The sequence below is a fragment of the Scaptodrosophila lebanonensis genome, unplaced genomic scaffold (assembly GCF_003285725.1).
Source record: "Scaptodrosophila lebanonensis strain 11010-0011.00,11010-0021.00 unplaced genomic scaffold, SlebRS2 tig00001412-arrow-pilon, whole genome shotgun sequence".
NCBI lineage: Eukaryota > Metazoa > Arthropoda > Insecta > Diptera > Drosophilidae > Scaptodrosophila > Scaptodrosophila lebanonensis.
In genome coordinates this window covers 9,323,909-9,343,686 of record NW_022060739.1, presented here as the reverse complement: position 1 = coordinate 9,343,686, position 19,778 = coordinate 9,323,909, and the positions used below count along the sequence as shown (strand labels likewise).

At 41.8% G+C, this 19,778-nt stretch overlaps 6 protein-coding genes across 8 annotated transcripts; 4 read left to right on the top strand and 2 right to left on the bottom strand.

The window, feature by feature from the left end:
- Window positions 1–132: 132 nt before the first annotated feature.
- LOC115632041 (SET domain-containing protein SmydA-8) lies at window positions 133–5,001 on the bottom strand. 3 transcript variants are annotated; one of them, XM_030529010.1, is made up of 4 exons: window positions 4,839–5,001; window positions 2,174–2,503; window positions 1,887–2,113; window positions 133–980 (listed from the first exon to the last, which is right to left on the bottom strand). In XM_030529010.1, the coding sequence occupies exons 2-4, from the start codon at window positions 2,446–2,448 to the stop codon at window positions 382–384; spliced, it is 1,101 nt and encodes a 366-aa protein (XP_030384870.1). In that variant the 5' UTR covers window positions 2,449–2,503; window positions 4,839–5,001; the 3' UTR covers window positions 133–381. The 3 variants fall into 3 exon arrangements, with proteins under 3 accessions (XP_030384870.1, XP_030384869.1, XP_030384868.1); XM_030529009.1 differs by lacking the exon at window positions 4,839–5,001 and adding an exon at window positions 3,965–4,339; XM_030529008.1 differs by lacking the exon at window positions 4,839–5,001 and adding an exon at window positions 2,632–3,175.
- A 2,677-nt stretch (window positions 5,002–7,678) lies between these two features.
- On the top strand, window positions 7,679–9,062 carry LOC115632042 (voltage-dependent anion-selective channel). Its single transcript, XM_030529011.1, has 3 exons — window positions 7,679–7,998; window positions 8,057–8,284; window positions 8,345–9,062. The coding sequence occupies exons 1-3, from the start codon at window positions 7,679–7,681 to the stop codon at window positions 8,643–8,645; spliced, it is 849 nt and encodes a 282-aa protein (XP_030384871.1). The 3' UTR covers window positions 8,646–9,062.
- Window positions 9,063–9,627: 565 nt separating this feature from the next.
- LOC115631639 (voltage-dependent anion-selective channel) lies at window positions 9,628–10,983 on the top strand. Its single transcript, XM_030528447.1, has 3 exons — window positions 9,628–10,029; window positions 10,172–10,399; window positions 10,465–10,983. The coding sequence occupies exons 1-3, from the start codon at window positions 9,710–9,712 to the stop codon at window positions 10,811–10,813; spliced, it is 897 nt and encodes a 298-aa protein (XP_030384307.1). The 5' UTR covers window positions 9,628–9,709; the 3' UTR covers window positions 10,814–10,983.
- Window positions 10,984–11,069: 86 nt separating this feature from the next.
- On the top strand, window positions 11,070–12,433 carry LOC115631463 (voltage-dependent anion-selective channel-like). Its single transcript, XM_030528213.1, has 3 exons — window positions 11,070–11,575; window positions 11,767–11,997; window positions 12,056–12,433. Exons 1-3 carry the CDS (start codon window positions 11,190–11,192, stop codon window positions 12,351–12,353), a joined length of 915 nt encoding a protein of 304 aa, XP_030384073.1. The 5' UTR covers window positions 11,070–11,189; the 3' UTR covers window positions 12,354–12,433.
- LOC115631462 (aurora kinase B) lies at window positions 12,360–13,691 on the bottom strand. Its single transcript, XM_030528212.1, has 3 exons — window positions 13,423–13,691; window positions 12,653–13,370; window positions 12,360–12,586 (listed from the first exon to the last, which is right to left on the bottom strand). Exons 1-3 carry the CDS (start codon window positions 13,554–13,556, stop codon window positions 12,431–12,433), a joined length of 1,008 nt encoding a protein of 335 aa, XP_030384072.1. The 5' UTR covers window positions 13,557–13,691; the 3' UTR covers window positions 12,360–12,430.
- A 436-nt stretch (window positions 13,692–14,127) lies between these two features.
- LOC115631053 (leukocyte receptor cluster member 8 homolog) lies at window positions 14,128–19,778 on the top strand. The gene is made up of 6 exons (XM_030527689.1): window positions 14,128–14,280; window positions 14,367–15,991; window positions 16,115–16,814; window positions 16,879–17,080; window positions 17,145–17,352; window positions 17,410–19,778. Exons 2-6 carry the CDS (start codon window positions 14,574–14,576, stop codon window positions 17,561–17,563), a joined length of 2,682 nt encoding a protein of 893 aa, XP_030383549.1. The 5' UTR covers window positions 14,128–14,280; window positions 14,367–14,573; the 3' UTR covers window positions 17,564–19,778.

The following is a 19,778-nucleotide window of genomic DNA, read 5'->3' as shown; positions in this document are numbered from 1 at the left end:
TACCGCATAATTCAATTGAATTCGGAAATACTAATAATTTAGAAATACATTTATTTTTTCAACTGAGTACTAGGTGATTTATTATATCGAACAAAAAATGTTGTTGGTCTTAAAATTGAAGTGCACCGGCAATTTTGTAGGAAATAATTAATTATTCGCTCTGGAAGAGAATTACACAATCGCGTTCATAATAAATCAAATTTATATGTGTTTGTATAATCGTAACGTCGCGTTTCCCAAACTAAAGTGTGGAACAGCTACCTACTTGTACTTACAAACATACATGCATACATACATAAGTATATACAAACGCATATGTATAGTTTTTCAATAAAGCTAACACTATGTAGGTCGAAAAGAAGTCTACTCTGCAATGTTTAATCATTCTAATTCATTTCCCAAGCCATCCACGCTCATGGTTAGCTGCTCCATGGCCTGTTTGGCCACCAGACAAAGAACGCCCTCCTGCGACCCCTTATCCTCATGCTGCAATATGTCCACACACTCCCGAAGCAAGTCAATGGCCTCCACCAAACGCGAACGCAACTCAGCACCACCCAACGTATTGGCTATGAAGCCGCTCTTCGCCAGCAGCACCAGCGGTACATGCAGCTCGTAGAGATTCATGGCACGTGTACGACTCAGGCCCGGCTCGAAGACATTCAGGATGCGCAGCACCTGACGACACAGCTCCGCCTTCCGCTCAAGCAACGTGTCCGTCAGTGTGGCCATTTCGTAACCCTGCACCCGTCCGTACATCTCGATGAGCAGCTGCCGCAGACCCGTCGCTATGAAGTGCAACGGATGGAGCAGACTTTTGTACTTTCGCAGCAAACGTTCGCACTCCTCCAGTCGCTTGGGTCCCATTTCCAGCGCCTGCGCTACATTCACCTCAGCCTGGAGCGCCGCTATCGTCTTCTGTACGTCCTCATTGCTGGTGCTGAAGTCGCAGCAACGACAATGCCAGCTCGTTTCATCAGCTGCGATCAAAGATGGGATAATAATTAGTATAATCAGACAAAAGAAATTCTCGTAGTCTACTCCAAGTTTCACTCAGAAGAAAGGCCAAAATCTACCTACTATTTAAGCAACTTCCCGTAAAATAAATCTAAAGACAATTAGACCTAATTTTGATCAATTTCTTATCAAAAACATTTAAATAAAATACATTTTCAGATATTTTTTTTAAACAACTTGCTAATAAATACCCACAGTTTTGGCAGCTTCCTGTGAAATAAAACTAAATTAGTCATAATTTTCTTAAGTTTCTTACTAAATACAGTACAACTATGGATAATTTCCTTTTCTTTTTAAAATAACTTGCTGGTCAAATTTTAGTTTTTATAATACGAATAATAATATTGAGCGAGCTTTGTCTGTACAATCGCGAAAATATATGTTTTTATGTGTTTAACAAATATTGAAAGCTTCTAGATTTGTTTCTGTAACCGAAAAATGGATAACCAAACGATGGATTTATTCTTCCCAACTGCTATATGTTTATATTGTTAGGTGGTCCACCAACTTACTCTCTATGTGGCATAGGGTAGGAATAGCTTAATCTTCCACGAGAAAATAGTAGAGTTTAAGACAGGCTGAGGATAAGTTCTGGGTTCGCAAAACTTTCAAAGACTGCAGAAATTTGGCAATAAAGGAAAAACTCTCTTAGATTACAAAACGAAACTTTTTTAAGTTAGGAATGGGGACTATCAGAGATCGACTCTGAGTTTGGGGAAAGGTACTTGAGTTCGAAATCGGGGCTGTAATATCCTCGTTTATTCGGAATTGATGCCGTCACTTCTTAATATTTCTCAATCAATTGTTGTTTTATATTTTGATTATAAGGATTGGTAAAACCCGTCCCTAGTCGTTAAGCAATAACTTACATAAAGGCTGCTTGGCCAGAAGCCAGCCATCGACGCATTGTCCACACTTCAAGGTGCTGAAGTTGGTTTGTAGTTCGGTGGCATCGCAACAACGTTCACAGCTGCAATTGAAGTATTTGCCCTCTCGTAGATGGGTCTGGCGCTGTGAGGTGCCATCCAGGGTGTAGGTATAGCTATGCTGCAGCTGCTGACCCTCCTTCAGATCCACCATAGCGCGTAGGCGTATTCTATAGAAAGATGGAAAATATATTTACAGAGCTACGACAAGGTAGAAGAAAGTCTCTTACTTGTAACCCTCACTGGGAAAGATGCTGCGCGCCGTGTTGGGCACACAATTGTGGGCTAGGATGCCTGTATAGGGATATAAGCAGCGCAGCGCATATCCATGGGTTGTACGCGCTTCGAAGGCATTTACCTCCAGCACTCCCACCACCTGCATGATGAGTTCCTCACTGAAACGTGAGCCCAGTTTGCAAGGTCCACGTAAGTATTGTGCGATATTCACGCGATCGGCATGCCAAACATCGGCATTCATACGACGAGCGCCCTCATGGTGTTCCATGGGTGCCACCTCGTTGAGCCAGCGATCCGGTTGGGCTTCTTTGGCCAGCAAAACCCTGCAAGAGTGCGAGAGACAATGAGAGACAATGCAACCAAAAGCTGTGACGTTGGGCCTATTGCAGCTATTTTTAAACGGCAGCCCCCATATCCACATCTGGGTGGGTGGGACGTTTGGCACGTTTACCTCAATGGCATAATGCAGTCCAGCTGCGGGCAGTGGGCAGCACCTGCGGGCAGCGGATAAAAGCGTGCCCTGGCGGATTTAAAGATCTCGCACTCCCCCCGAAAGTGTTCATTGCTCTCCTCTGTGGCACACTCCCCGCATAGAGGCCAACCACAGAGGGCACAATGATCGACCCCATCAGTCCTATAACAGGCTAGGCACAACACGGGTCCATTGCATTTGGGTCCCACCGCAAACGGTAGCTCCTCAATGAGAATGGCATGTGCCGTTACCGCTTCACCGGCCACCAAATAGCGTCCGTAGACGGCGCTCCATAGCACACCCGTCCGATTCACTTGAAGCGTCTTCGATGCTGTCATCTCGCCGACTGACAAATATCCACCACGTTAACAGCATTTCGGCCACTTGCCTGGCACACATCTGTTGCCAAAATTCAAAAATCATCATATTGCGGACCGGCTACCGTTGGCCCGCTTTGTTTGCATTATGCCACACGAGAGATGTCCAATAAATCACTCAGGGTGAGTTAATCACGGGATGTGGCATACTTGTATAAATTAATTGCTACGATGAATGGGAAGTACGAGAATTAGCAGAAGAGCTGAAAGAATAAAACTCAAACGCAGCACAATAAACACATGACATCCTAGTAGGATCAGGTCGTTAATTCCGGCAAATTAGTGTAAGTGATAACAGTTTTCCCCGCTCTATGATGAGGAACACTTGTCTAATTTTTTAACTCAAATTGTATTCCACATTCTCAATAAACTAGATTATTATCCTCGCATACATTAAGAATGAAAAAAAAATTTTGGGTTTTCGGGCAAAATGAAAAAGTAAAAAAAGAACAATGTTTTAATTCAACGGAAAAATTGATTTCTACAAACTAGGATCAATTACCCTAGATTTGAGGAAACATGTAAGCTTTTTGGGGGTTTTCTAAATGTAAGAAAGGTTATTTATACATTAAGTTAGTGCTGCAATTTATTTTTAAGGAATTCCCGAATTGAAAAATGTGCTGTCTTTCTTTCCTTAGTGTATACCAGTTAAATAAATGTCTTGCTTTTTAATTATTCATTTCCCTTAGAGTTGGAATTGTGAATTGGAATCACATTTTACCTCAACACTGCCAAGTTTTCCTTTCAATATTACTTTGCTTGATTTGCGGGCATTTCTTTGGCTAGCGTTTTGATCTACCCCTCTTGGAATGCTGAATTTTTAATACAGAACGCACGCGAATGTTTGTGGCTGCCAAGATTTTGATTTTTGGCCCAGCCTGGCCAAGAAACCGAACTCCCGCCCGCGCCACTCGCCCTTCGCTGCACCCACTAACCTCAAAGGTGTTATGCAATCCAGTTGTGTACAGACGCCATCCTCGCTAACATTGCCGGCAAACGTGACGCGTGCCGCAGCAAACACCTCGCACTCCCCCTTGTGATCGGCACCGTAGCCATCGCTGGCACAGAGGCTGCATAATGGCCAGTCGCAGAGCTCGCAGCGATCCAGCGAGTCGCCATCCTCGCCGAACTGCAGAAAGCGATAGCAGCCCAAGCAGACGATGCCGCTGTCTCGCTTGGGGCCGTAGGCAAAGGGCAGCTCTTCCACCACAAGGTCACCGCGCTGCACTGCCTCGGAGGTCAGCAGACAGCGACCATAGAGTGCATCGTTTTCCAGGCGGGCCTTCAACATGCCGCCTCCGGCCACTTGGCTGCTCTTCAATGCACTTAGTTCGATAATTTTGGCTGTGTTGCGTTTGTTGTGGCGCCCCGCTTGCAACTAATTAGTGACGAGATAAAGCGATTTATCTGATCTGAATTGATTGATCTAAAAATAGCAATTGAAATAGTTTGTTGTTGGCACGTTTTTTCGACCATTGACTTATGGCGCACGTGCAGTTATTCGCCCGAATTGCTCACACAATTATTAAATTGCTGCCTATCTTCAAAAATAAGTACACATTTTATTTCCTCTTTTATAATTTGTAAAGCCGTTAAATAAAAAACAAACAAATTTCTTTTCAATTTCCTCGCGGGGTACTGCCAACCTCATCGATTAAGAACGCCACAACTATAATTGCGATAACGATAACTTATTTAACAAAGTCACCGCTAAGCAGTGATTTACTGCCCATGCACTCAATTGACAGCCACAGCAAAGCTTAACAAAACAAAAAACAAATAATTGTAACAAATTAACCATTTTCTTACAGAAGTTAAAATTTATTAATTTGCTGCCGCCGTCACTGTATGCCAATGTGAACGCGACATTATCCATAGCAGGTTTCGTGCTCAGGTGGCAACACCTTGTCGCCAGCATGTCTCTCAGTCGCAAATTAATTTTTGTGGTGTACGTTTGTGGTCGTCTTGTTCCTGCGTTGCGCATAATTTAAAACCTAATTAAACTCATAAAAAGTAAGTAGACGCATTAAAAATAATACCAAAATGTGCATCAATGTGCTGTGCTACAAGTGTGCTGTAAAAAACAATTGAAAATGATCTCAAAACTATGATGGGAAAGGCTTTTTGTGCAAGTGATTTCATAACCTCCAAATGAAAAAATTGCAAGTAGAGCGAAATGTGGATGAGAAAGAGGCGAACACACACACACAAACGCGCGTATGCGCAGCAAAAGGCTTGCTAATATGTTTATTATCGCAGCACTTAAGCTGCTAAGCGGATTGTTTTAAATAATCATTTTCCGATAAAAAGAGAATGGGTACATGTATTATTATCAGGCAAAAAAATTTATCAGCTGAGAAAACACTGATTTGCGACCGGCAACTGCGAACTCACGCACGCATACATTTTATTCTGCCGGCACAATGACTGCTAGCGTACAATTTGTTCTTTACTCTTGTTACGTAACAAATCGTGTGCTGTCTCATTGCGCTTGTTTTAAATTGTTTTGATTAATGATTGTATGTTTTCACTTCTTGCTTTATCACATGCAATTCGCTTGCGAAGTTTTTTATCAATTCTTTTAACATTGCTCTTGTATTTCCCTTGCTTTCATTCTTCGTATATGTGTGCTGCTTGCTTGTGTAGGTCATGTGAGCATTGAGTTATTTTATTCGTATTTGTGCTCAACTTCGAATTGAGTTGATGCAACTATAATGAGGAGGTTGGGTGGAGGGGCTTTAATACTGCTACGAAAAATCAATAGATGGTGTGGTGTAACAAGTTTTGTAGTTTCTACTTATTTTCATCGGTTTCTTGCCTGATTGCGTAAGAGCCCTTCGTCACACACCCACTTTTTGCAAACCCCTACAGAATATTGCACTTCCTCGCCGTCTCACGCACTTTCACTCAATATTTCTGAGCATTGAGAAATGCAAACAACAGTGTCAAGGTCGTCGTTACGGCTGCTGCACTCACGCGGAAAAATTAACCTATGAGGAGCATTTTCCTCATATTTTATCTGCCACGATTACATCACATTTCATTTTAACTCGTTGGCTTGCTGTATTTTTATAGTTTTTCGCCCAGCCGGTCCTGTCTGGTCCGCGTGCCATTCTTCCAACACATTCACATGTAGAGGCGTGTGTGCGATTTATTTATTATTATTGGTGCTGCTGCCCATTTTGCTTTGTGCAAAATTTCACACTTCAACAGCTTTCTTTAGTTGCTGACCATTTCCTTCTTAGCTTTTGGCCGCCAGCCACCTAGGCAATTATAATTTTGTTACCTTTCATAATTTCATTCCTCGCATCTTGGCAAGAACATGAAAAGAAGGCTGCCCATAATATTTCCGCCATCACTGTATTGCTTGTTTGTTTGACGTCACGCGAATAGAGTGACGATGGCAAGCACAGCAAAAGCCAATTGTGTATATGTATGTTATGTGTGGCTATGTGTGCATGTACATATGTACGTCAAGTGGTCAATGATCGCTTTGCCTGGTCAGAGTAATTAACGCGGCCAACAACAAAACATAAACAGAGACTGATTGGAGAACATACAAATACAATCACCGTGCCGCCTAACGGTTTATTCATGTATGCTTTGCGTGGCTTCCTTTTTTCTATTGCACAGTGGTTCAGGCATTGTTGCGTTAAAGTACTTTTTTTTTGTAGTTACATTTGTTTCGTCTGTCCCTTTAAAAAAATCTTATACTTATATTGTCATTTTTAAATATAATTAAACAATGAACTTGCGTGATAACACGGACAAATCTGCAATGTATCGCATGTTGAAAGATAAGTTAAAGAAGAAAAAGGTGCGCTTCTCTGCATTTTAAGGTTGTGAGTATGTTATACTTTCATGTATAACTATTAAACTAACGATATAATATAAAGATCGTTTCTGGTATTTTTTCCGCTGGATTTTCAGTAATCATTCAAGTATTTTTAGAATGGCACGTAATAGACTATTCGGCATGACGAAATTATGTGTTGCTCTTTGTGTTCATTATTTGTCACGTTTGCGTCACAGTGCGTACAAAAGATTCGCTCTCTCTTGATCTCTAGCAAACCGGCCTGAACTTTTGCTCTGCTCTTTCTCTCTATCTCTTGTACTCGTGCCAAATGCAGACGTGCATTGACCCCCACACACTCCCAGAAACACACACACAAACACATACAGCTTTTGCAATTTCTTCTTTTGGCTGAAGTGGCGATGTATTCAGCGCCTTGAAAAGTAATTTCACTTTAAATGTTGCAATTATTGGCTCTTCGAATTGACATTTGGCCAACGGGATGGCAAGAGCGGAAATATTTGCAAAGTTCTTTCACTTTTCGTGTTTATTTTTAATGTGGAATTTAGCTTCTGGCTGCTGCACTTGTTCGTCGCATTTCAGTTTTGTCAGCAAAGAAAAGGATTATCATCCGAAATAGTTCATTTAAAAATCAATAACAAAATAATAGTGTTATACTGACAGTGTATGTAGTGTTGTGGCTGCTAAGCTGATAAGATAAGATGTGGCGAGCTTATCGCAAAAATTCGCGCAATACCTGCCTTGCCAAACGAAATCATTTGCCTTATATTTGTATAATTAACAAAGTCACCACTCATTACTACATAATATATCTTGTTACATTTATTTGGAACAGATGGCACCTCCATCATACAGCGATTTGGGCAAACAGGCTCGCGACATCTTCAGCAAAGGTTACAACTTTGGTCTGTGGAAGTTGGACCTGAAGACCAAGACCTCGTCGGGCATTGAATTCAATACAGCTGGTCACTCCAACCAGGAATCGGGCAAGGTATTCGGCTCCTTGGAGACGAAATACAAGGTTAAGGATTACGGTCTGACCTTGACCGAGAAATGGAACACAGACAACACGCTCTTCACTGAGGTCGCGGTGCAGGATCAGCTGCTGGAGGGCCTTAAACTGTCGCTGGAGGGCAACTTCGCTCCACAGTCTGGGTAAGTTACCAAATTCCCCAAACTAGTAACAGTTAAGCTAATTTCTGTCCAATTACAGCAACAAGAACGGCAAGTTCAAGGTAGCCTACGGTCATGAGAATGTCAAGGCTGATTCCGATGTGAACATTGACCTGAAGGGACCCTTGATCAACGCATCAGCTGTCTTGGGCTATCAGGGATGGTTGGCCGGCTACCAGACCGCATTCGATACACAACAATCCAAGTTGACCACCAACAACTTTGCCCTGGGCTATGCGACCAAGGACTTTGTCCTGCACACAGCCGTGTAAGTAAATCCTCGCAGTCTAAAATGGGTAGCATAATAATCATTGTTTGTTTGCTGTAGGAACGATGGCCAGGAGTTCAGCGGCTCAATCTTCCAACGCACTTCGGATCAATTGGATGTGGGTGTGCAGCTGTCGTGGGCCTCTGGTACCAGCAACACCAAATTCGCCATTGGCGCCAAATATCAACTGGACAATGATGCCAGCGTTCGCGCCAAGGTCAACAATGCCAGCCAGGTTGGCTTGGGTTATCAACAGAAGTTGCGCGATGGCATCACCTTGACGCTGTCCACATTGGTCGATGGCAAGAACTTTAATGCCGGCGGTCACAAGATTGGTGTTGGCTTGGAATTGGAAGCCTAAGTTAAATGAAAGACAAGTCAGTAGCCACAGCAACTATACATGCAAGCCAGCAAAAAATGCATATATAATTATATAACGCCAGCCACCACAACAACAAACAAACAACATAAAGTGCAGTAACAACAACAAACAAAATAAAATTGTAAAACAAAAAACACACAAGAGAATCTTCATGTTTAGCACCTAAAATTTAGTCTGTCAGCTGTTCCTCCTTCCCCCTTTCGCCTCTGGGCCACCTAAAGAAGTCACCACTGCCAAGCGAAATGACCGTTGGGGGCAAGGCAGGGTGAAGGAGGGCGGCTGGCTATTGGCCACGGGTTGTAGTTTTGTTTAGTAAATTGCAATTGTGTTGTTGACAAACAGAGAAATACATACATACCTAATTAAACTAAACAGTAAAAGAAACAATTTCAATAAGCTGTGCGTTGTTCTTGATGTGCGCCTCCCACAGGGACAGAGAGAGAGAGAGAGAGGAATCGCTAAAGAGACGAGGAGAGCAGAAACCAATCAACGGTGAGGGCGCAACAGCATTTAATTAAAATATACAAAGAAGGAAGGGGGATGGTAGACATGTGGAAAGCAATAATTAACTTTTTTCATTTTGTTGTGCATTTAAAAATAAATAATAATAAAAATCAAACATTTAATGTGCGCACTTCTTCTAAATAGACTTGTTGAACAAATCACAATTTGAATTTTATATAATGAGAACGGAATATTAAATAGTAATTAATGGGCTGGAAGTAATTCCGAAATTAGACCCAAATTTTTGCCTATATTGGGTAAAATTATTTGGATCTAACGCATAACTTGTTAATTCAGATCTGAAACAGAGTTACCAAGTATTGAGTTTCAATGTTTAGCTGAAACTAAGCATTCCATGCCTTTCAATTCAGTTCCATAGTTAGAGAACATTATTGTCTAAACACACAATAATAATACAACAAATAGTACATATGTCAGAGCTCCGTTAGATTTTCATAAATTTCGGTTTAACAAAAAACAGCTTAAAATTTCGAAAGCAAATAATTCACGTACCATATAGACTATTCATTTGGCCAATCATGGCACCGCCAGTATATCCTGATCTTGGAAAGCTTGCGCGCGATATCTTTAAGCGCGGTTACCATCCTGGCTTGTGGCAGTTGGACTGCAAAACGATGACTAACTCGGGCATTGAGTTCTTTACCACCGGGTTTGCTAGCCAGGATGCTAGCAAGGTGAGCGGCTCTTTGCAGAGCAAGTACAAGATCGAGGATTATGGACTAACATTGACGGAACGATGGAATACGGATAATCTACTCTTTGGTGAGATTATGCAACGTGATAAATTGGCAGAGGGTCTGATGCTGGCGCTGGAGGCAAAGTTTCAGCCATCGTCAGGGTGAGTACCAATGCAAAAGAAATGAGGGTCAGATTGAACAAATTTTCACACAAATTCATGCAGTTTTTTAAGTAGGGTGTGAAAATTCTATCTAAGCCAATCTAAAATAAATTTAAGTTCATTAAATACTTCTCAAACGCAGCGAAAAGGATGCCAAAATCAAGGTAGGATATGCCCAGGAGAACTTCAATTTCTTGGCCGATATGAACATTGATCCCAATGGACCGCTAATAAATGCCTCTCTGGTGTTGGGACATCACGAATTCCTAGGCGGTATTGGACTGGGCATTGACACCAGTGCCAGTGAGGTTTCTACCTGGAAGTTGGCTCTGGGTTGGTTCAACGAGCAAGCCACACTGCATGGTGAACTGTAAGTTTTTCGTAGGCAGCATAATAGTAGTCAGCGTGATTCTAGTAGAACGTGTTGCTTCGCAGGAAGGATGGTAATTCCTGGTTGGCCTCGCTCTTCTATAAGGTAAATGAACAAATTGATAGCGCTGCGGAGATTGCCAAAACTGCTGGCGATAGTGGCGGTGAAGAACCACCACCGGAGGGCGAAGAGGGTGGCGGCGAAGGCGAACTGGTCGTAAGTCTGGGTATGGTCTATCATATGGAGGGCGACGCCTTGATACGTGCCAAGCTGAATAGTAAAGTCGAGGTGGGTCTGGGCTATGAACAAAAGCTGCGTGAGGGTATTACTTTCTCCATCTCGACTGTGCTGGAGGGCAAGAATCTGACCGAAGGCAATCATAAATTTGGCCTTGGTTTCGCTTTGGAGTGCTAGCCAGCTGAGAAGAAACGACGTTGATTTGATTTTTGCTTTTTATCAAAATTTGTTGCAATAGTTTATTTTGTTATTGTCTATAGTTTTTTCGCCTAACTATGGATAAGCCAATATGTGTATAAATGTAAAACTATATATAAATGAGTATAGATCTCAACCTGTTCAAGTTACATTTAAATTTTGTTTTAATATGCTCAGGCGCTTCAAAGTTGGAACATAAAGCTGTTGGGATATGGAAACATTTCAGTTTTGATATTGCAAAACACTTTGAATTCATTTTCAAAATTTGGATTATCCAAAAAATTTTCGTATATTTTCTTTTCTGCTTTAACATACACACAAAAAATTGTTGTAAGTGAAATTCTATAGATAAACCATGGCTGAGGAGGGCGGAGAAACTCAATCCGTCGAAGAGGAAGAGGAGATTCTGCTGCCACCACCTGTCGAGGATGAAATGCCCACATTCTTTCACATCGGCAGCTGTGCAAAGGACTGTTTAATAACCGGCTATAAGATTGGTGTTTGGCATGCGGATACGAGCAGCGAGAGCAAAGGACTGATTCTGAAAACATACGGCGATGCAAAACCGGATAAGAAAAGCATTTCGGGCGGTCTCGAGTTGCGTAAGATATTTGAGGGACTAGAATTGGCGCAGGGATGGAATACGGATCAGAGAGTAAGCACAGAGATCACGTGGCGTAAACCGATGGGGCCCAGTCGCTTACTAGCTTCCATATTGGCCAAATATAATCTGGAGGGCGAGTGAGTATGAAAGGAAAGGGAATAGAATTGGAGATGCGGTTGAGATGACAACAGAATTGCAGCATAAAGCTATAGAAGTTTGATCAGGACTAATGATCAATTTCTTAGCTCCTATGATAGTCCATAACACATCTCTACATGTTACTCCCTAGCATTATAGAGAGCCAATTTTATTCTTTTACTACTTATAGAACTGGTCTGGCGGCCACACTTAAGCTGGGCTATGATCAGCGACCCTACAAGTTTGAGGTAATAGTGCCGGTGATCCAGGAACCGAAGCTAATGGGGTACTTTTTGGCAGTGCCCGCCCAGAAATGGACGTTAGGCTATCGCACAGTATACGATATGGAAAACAAGGGCTTCGATAAGCACGCCCTTTGCGTCGGCTACAATAATGGCAGCACCGAGCTGGGCCTAAAGTTGTAAGTAGTTGGGATGGAACACAAATGTTTCACTCACTTATTGCCTTCCTTTGTATAGTGAGAACTTTGAGGACTGGCGCGGTTCTATATTTCAGCGTATGGGTGAGCGATGGGCCTTCGCCTTGAAAGCAAATTGCTATAAAAATGACAGCACGAAATTTGCCTTTGGCGGACAGTATCAGCTTAATGAGGACACCTTGCTAAAGGCCAAGGTGCGCGATGATGGCCTCATGGGTCTGATATATCAATCAAAGGTCAGTGATAGTATCAAGGTTACATATCATCTGGGGTTTGAGGGCAAGCATCCCTTGGATGGCGAGCACAAAATTGGAGTCTCTTGGAGCTTAAACTGTTAACTAAAATAATTTAAAAACTTTTATTTAATATGACAATGAACGAAATTGTTAAATGAAAATAAATCAGTATACACGTACTATATGCCACAATCATTCTTTTGCACATTCTCCTTGCCGCGATCGCTGCTCTTCTGCAGCAGTTCAGCTGCACGTTTAGCCATATTTTCCTTAACCCAAGGATGGGTCATAACATTGATCAGTGTGATACGACCTTGTCCTTGGCGGCGTAACAGCTACAAGTATTAAAGAATGCAGACATCAGATATTGTTAGATATTGCTTCTAAGGTGTTTAACTTACACCAGAAATGAGCTCCTTGCTGCCCTTGGACATGTGAGGCGGATATTTGACCTCTAGCCGCCTGATCTTGTCGTACGTGTTCTCTGTAGTATTTGCCTCGAATGGGGCATTACCAACTAGAAACTCATAGCAGAGAATGCCCAAACACCATTGGTCCACACTGTCGTCATAGGTGCGTCCATCGACCATCTCTGGAGGCAAGTAGTCGAGCGTGCCGCACAGTGTCTTGCGTTTGTTCGTCGGTGTGTGTGCGGACCAACCAAAGTCCGCCAGTTTCACATCGTCCGTTCCCGTCAACAGAATGTTCTCAGGCTTCAGATCTCGATGTATGACATTGTTAAGATGGCAATAATTAAGCGCATTGGCCACCTGGTATGTATATTTAGCAGCGCGCGGCTCATCAAAGCGGTGGTTTGGCGCATTCCGCAAGTGCTTGAACAGCTCGCCTTCGGTGGCTATTTCCAGGGCCAGATATATGCGCGATTCATCGTGGAACCAGGTCAGCAAGCGCAGAATATGTGGATGCTTCAGACGTGACTGTATCTCGATTTCACGCAACACCTGACGCTGCACATTGCCCTTCCGTAGCTCCTCCTTGAACATTACTTTCATGGCTACAATGTAGTGGGAATAGCGTTCGCGCGCCAAATAAACGCGTCCAAATTTTCCACGTCCCAAGGGTGCGCCCATTTCAAAGTCGCGTGTGCTCCACTCATAGCTGTGGGCACAAATATAAGCATTGCATAAACAACTAAATTCCCATTACTTACGGTTTTCCGTAGGCGTCGTGCGACATCATTTTCAGGCACATTTGTTTGACAGGCTCCTGTTGCTCTCCTGGTACATGGGCCATGAGATGTGGAAGATGGGTGCGCGTTGCATGCTTGGTGCGCGCGTGGGCCATGTTTAATATTAATAATATGATTTGGCTAACAACTGTTATAAATACTGGACTATTCGCTTTTTTTCAATGTTGCGTCCTGGCGAAGTGCGCGTTTTTTTCGAATGTCAATTAACAGTGTTGTAAACAGCAGATATGCAGAAATGTAACATTTGTGATTCAGTAACTCTCTAAGATGAACGTTGGTGTGATAATTGAGTGATTGGCAGTTCTACAGTGATTCAGTTTTGTATAAACAATTTGGGTTCAAAATGATATAATCAGTACGCTTGGGATATATTAACAAACAAATTTTTGTCGAATTAAATGAACGCAAAGATTTATAAATTACTGTTAATAATAAATACAATTTTCAAAAAATTCTACATATATTTGAAAAAATTGGGCAGTATTGTGACAAATATTTTCACAGTTATTGTTTTCATTACTTTCGATACCTTGTCACAGCCGCGACCTGTGACTGAGATTCGATTCCGAAATATTGCCCATATCTATCACACACACTCATAAAATTTTACGTCACTTTATGAAAAAGGTCGTACTTTGTACAAGTGATTTTGAAAATTATTTTTGTGCATGAGAAAATAAGGACATCAGTTCAAATATATGTGTTTTTTCAAAAAAGGTGTACGCGTTACGTTTTACATGTGAAATTTTAACAAGAACGCGACTTATAATCTTCCAAAATAGGCATTGTGAAATCGCACTTTCTAGGCCACATTCTTGGGTAAGAGGAAGAAAACAAAATGGCGTACGCATGCCTTTGCAGTGAAACTTATTCTCCTTTCTTTTATGTTTGCAACGCAAAAACAGATTTACGTAGTTCGTGAACATAATTCAAACAACATAAGGTAAGTTCAGGTGTTAAGTACAACGAGGCTACGTCTATACTTGCCGCGGGGGAACATCATCTGTAAAAAAGCCACTACGTCAGCGACTAAAAACCACTACATACAAAACTATATACTACGCGTTCGTGAGGGTTCGTAGGTCACCCACTCCCAAAATTTGCGTTATACAATGTCCGATGCGATGAGCGCTCCGCCGCCATTAATACCCCAGCTGCAGGAAATGCAGCAGCAGCAACAACAACAGCAAGCTGGCGCAGCAGCACAGCAATGGAATAATTATTGGTATGCCAACCAAAATGCCGCATACCAGCAATATTGCTATCAATATTATATGCGCTGCCAGCAACCGCAAAATCAGCAGGTAACGTCAACGATCAGTTCGACGAATGCGCCGCCTGGTTTTAGCAATGCGGTAGCAGCTCCGCCGCCGTTACCTACTGGTCCGCCGCCACCACCACCGCCTAATCAGCCAGGTAGCAATGGTAATGGCAGCGGTAATAAAAACCAGCAGCAACAACAGCAGTCACAGCAAAATCAGCAGCAGAAAAACTTTGGTGGCATCCGATTTAATTTAAATTTAAATCAGAAGCGCTTAGCCAACGCTCCAAATCCGCTCACAACGCCACAGGCACCACAACAGCTGTCAAATCCTTTTGGTAATACCAACAGCAACATCAACAGCAATATCAACAGCAACAACAACAGCACTGTAAACACCAACATGCTTAATAGCATACATAACAATCTACACAACATGCTTAACAATATGAACAGCAATAGCTCAGTTAACAACATGAATCACAACAATAACAACATGAACAACTTGAACAACATGAGCAAAAAGAAGCGGAAGCGTAACAAAAACAACAAGCAGCAGCAACAACAACAACAACAGCAACATAACAATTCATTCGAAAACAAGCCTATATATAACGGTCACGGAAATCCGTTCGCTGTGCAAATGCCATTGATGCAGTCGCCACCACCACCTATTCCCAAAGAAAGCGCTCCAATAACTCCCGACTTGAGCAAGCCGCCGCCCCCATTGCCAGAACCTATAATTCAGCAGCAACAACAACAGCAATCAACTAGTCCTTTCAAACGTCCTAATAGCTTCCAAATGGCATCAAACGAATCGTGGCCCGACTCTTTAAATCAATATGTGGCTCGTTGCTACTCCAAGTGTAACACAGATTTGGATAAGGATCAAATTGATATATGCTTAAAAGGGAAAATCATAGCAGCTGCAAACCGTAATGAACTCTGGACACGCGACTGGGATAACGAGCCCATGCCGACGGTCTACAGTGAACGGGACGCCATCGATGTGGTGCTTAGTAATGTACCACCACCGCAGCCACAACGCAGCAATTATTTTAATAAAAAACAACAACAGCAGCAACAACAGCAATCAGAGCAGCAGCAGCAACAGCATGCTAGTCCACAGCAAAAACAAGCTAAGAGTGCAGAAAAATTCAAGCCGAATCACAACGCTTTTAATAAATTTGCCAATAATACCAGTTCAAACTCTGCCTCTAACGCTAATTATGGACATCAGCAGGCGCGTTATTCCAGAAGTCGTTCGCGGTAAGTGAAATATATTTATTGGAATTAAAGTAGTTGTTGGTTCCGTATGGAAAAATGCACAGTATATATTTAATCTTGCTTTATTTACATATTTAAAGCTATTAAAACAATTAATTTTTTCAGCTCACCGAGTTCTTCCACGTCGTCCGCTTCCAGATATAATCGTAAACGTTACTCACATTCAAATTCGCGCTCACGTACCCGTTCGCGCAGCAGGGACTCAACAAGTCCGCCCGCGCGTAAAGTGCAGCGTAAATCGAGCTCTATCGAACGTCATGCCAACGATTTCATACCGTTGATTGCGAATTTGTCGAGGAAACAGCAAAAAATCCTGATGAAGAAGAACAAACGCGCTGCAGCCGCTGCACAAGCAGCGGGCAAACAGAAGCCGCATTTCTATAAACAATCGTCATCTGTCGGCGGTGCCGTTGATGATGACAATGCGCGCTTGCAACAGCGTGCGGCACGTTTCTCTCAGCAGGGTGGAAACTCTGCTAAGAAATCTGTCGTCGCGATTGCAAGCTCACCGTTTGGTCTCACAACGGCCAAGAACAAAAAGAAATTGCAGGCCAACACACGCCAAATGTTCTACGAAGATTCAGAGGCTGGCGCCGGTTTAGATTATCTCGATTTGCATATTGTAGGCACATGTAGGGATTTAGAAAAGTCTTTCTTGCGTCTAACGAAGGCCCCAATGCCCTCAGAGGTGCGTCCCGTCGAGGTGTTGACCCATTCGTTGGTCAATGTTAAGTCGAAGTGGCGTGACAATCAGGATTATCACTATGCGTGTGATCAGTTGAAGTCGATACGCCAGGATTTGACTGTGAGTTTTGAAACGCGACTAATATAGATATCTGGAACTATTTACTCATTCGCCTATTTTGCAGGTCCAAGGTATACGTGATAAGTTTACAGTAGAAGTATATGAGACGCATGCGCGCATCGCCATGGAAAAGGGCGATCACGAAGAGTTCAATCAGTGTCAAACCCAGTTAAAGATGCTGTATCTAGAACTGGGCAATAGCAGTAATTCACTTGAGTTTACCGCCTATCGTATTCTCTACTACATTTTTACGAAAAATACCTTGGGTAAGTATTATTATTTTCACCTTGATGAAAAGAGGAATAAACAAATTTGAACGAACATTTGCAGACATCACCACTGTACTGCGTTCGATTACAACTGATCAGCACGAGAATCCTGCCATTGCGCATGCCTTACAGTTTCGCTCGGCCTGGTCATTGGGCAACTATTGTAAATTGTTTCAGTTGTATAAAACAGCGCCACTCATGTCGGGTCATATGATTGAGTGGTTCTTAGAGCGCGAGCGCAAGTGTGCACTGCGCGCCATTATTAAAGCGTAAGTATATGCAATTGCTTTATAATTATATGATATTAACTGCTTTCCCTATTCCAGTTATCGTCCCAATCTTAGCATCGATTATGTCACAAATATCCTCGCATTCGATAGCACTGAAAAGTGCAAAGAATGGCTCGACACATTCAGTTTGCCGTATGCAGCGAATGGTGCGCAAATCGATTGCAAAAATGCCGCGTCCATTGCCATTTGAAACACTTAATTACAAAGTGTTGGCAATTCTTTTTATATTTAACACAATCGTGGAGTGATAAACGCGAGCGCTTCCTAAAGACAATACATGCTCAATAACGAGTTTAAATTGCGCCTTTCGCTCGCGTCCCTTCGCCCCCACGCTGTTATTCCCCTTACAAAGAAGAGTGTATATAATGATTAGTTAATACGCGTGCCCCTACGAACATTTTGTTTAAAATCACCCCTTTTTTTTTAAATTTGTTTATATACGTGCTAAATATCTGCGCATTTATTTTTTCAAAGACAACACAATATCAATAATCAATCAGCTAATCCGAATCTATAAGCCAATAATACTTTGAAGTCCGCGGTATTTAATCAATAACCTACAAACGAAATGGTGTGTTACCATACCCATCGTTGGAGATTTTCTAAATACTGAACCGGCAATCCGGCACATTGTTCTCAAATTCAATGTTCAATTTAAAAAATCTGAGTACGACGATTTCCACGGCTGCTAGCTCAGCCTGGTAGCGGCCCAAAGTCAAGGACTCGGCAAAAAAGGCGATTCAAATTGCATTGAAAGGGCCAAACTCCTGAGAAACAGGAGGCTTTCCGATGACTTTGTTATAGCCTTGCAGCGGAAAAAGTCATCAGTTCCAGCTATGCAGACCGATCACAGAGCTTCACTGCTGGCAGATAAAGTCAACAAAAAACAGTTGATTGCAGTTGATGCGGGTTTTAACACTTTTAGATGGAAATGTGCTAAGCTCCGTAACCACTGCAGCTGCGAAATTGTAGATGAAGTCATCATAGATTCGCCACGAGAAAGAATGTCGACTACCTTTTCTCCGATTGCAGATCATGTCATGTTTAACTCGGCTACGCAGGTGAACCTGGAAGGCTCGCAGTTATCCCTGAAATCTTAATTTTGCAGATAAAGTCATCATGAATTCGGCTATGCAGAAGGACCAGCTTCAGAACTTTGGAGTTGCAACGAAAGTGATAAAGTTTTGGGAATCGGATCGTAAAAGTGCTGAGGATGATTGCAAGCTCCTGAGAACAGCGACAAATTTTAGGGTTGGATTCGGCGGTTGCTGCCGGCGTTATGCTGCGAAACCATTGCGGAATCGGCATCAATGTTTTGTTTCCCCTCGGTCTTGCTCCTTTAGGTTTTAGAAATCTCCAACAAACAATCAAAAAACTGCAAATTCCCTTAAGCAATTTAATTATTCGATATCAAAAACTAAGATTGTCTTACTGAACTAAAAAACAATCCTCATTGATGTGAAAGTGTTAAACAAATAACGAAACTGATATGAGCTGTGAAATTAGAAATGAACTTTTGAAACTATTCCCTGACATAACCACACACTCGAACTCCCATTAACAAACTATACCGTATAATACCTACACCCATACACAAATAACAACAAATCTAAACAATCAGATAAACATCATATAATCCTCATATATAAATTGAAACAAACAAATTCAATAACGCTAACACAAAACTTCGGGGAGAATAATTTGTTTGTTCCCTCTTATTTAAAGAGAATTATTTTTAAGATTTAGCTTTAAAGTTTAAATGTATTTTTTTGTGTTTAAATTATTGAAAGGGTTTATACTAATGTTTTGTCTCTCTATTGTATACCTGTTTATAAAACTACAACAACAACATCAACGCCATCAACTCCAAACAAGCAATTCCGGACATCCAGGCGATATGAAAAACTTAAACTGGCATGCAGCTACATTGGCCCGCCCGAGAGATAAATTACCACTCAGTTCTGGGGTCGTCACATCACAGCAGCGTCAAAAAGTCAAAAGTTTCAAGTACAACAACAAACGGACTGGCAACACCCTTTTAAATCAAATATTGTGGGATTTGTAAGCGCTTATAACGATTTTAGTCTGTTATTAAAATGTATGTATATGAAAAAATATTGCAAGCTTAAGGAGTATAAAGATTTTATAGAAATAGTAATTTATATATGCAGCTAATAATTGGCTATAATTATTGTATTTTTTTGGAATTGAATAATAGTAGTAGGGACCGTTGTAATAGTTTATTGTAAAGATATAAATTATACTAATTTAAATTAGTTTAAGTGCAGGCATTTTTTGTTTGTTTTTAACCTAATTAAGCTATATTGTTATATTATTAGTTTATTTTTGATTGTTGAAAAAATGCAACAGAAAGGTCGACGCATTTTCAGCACATATACAATATA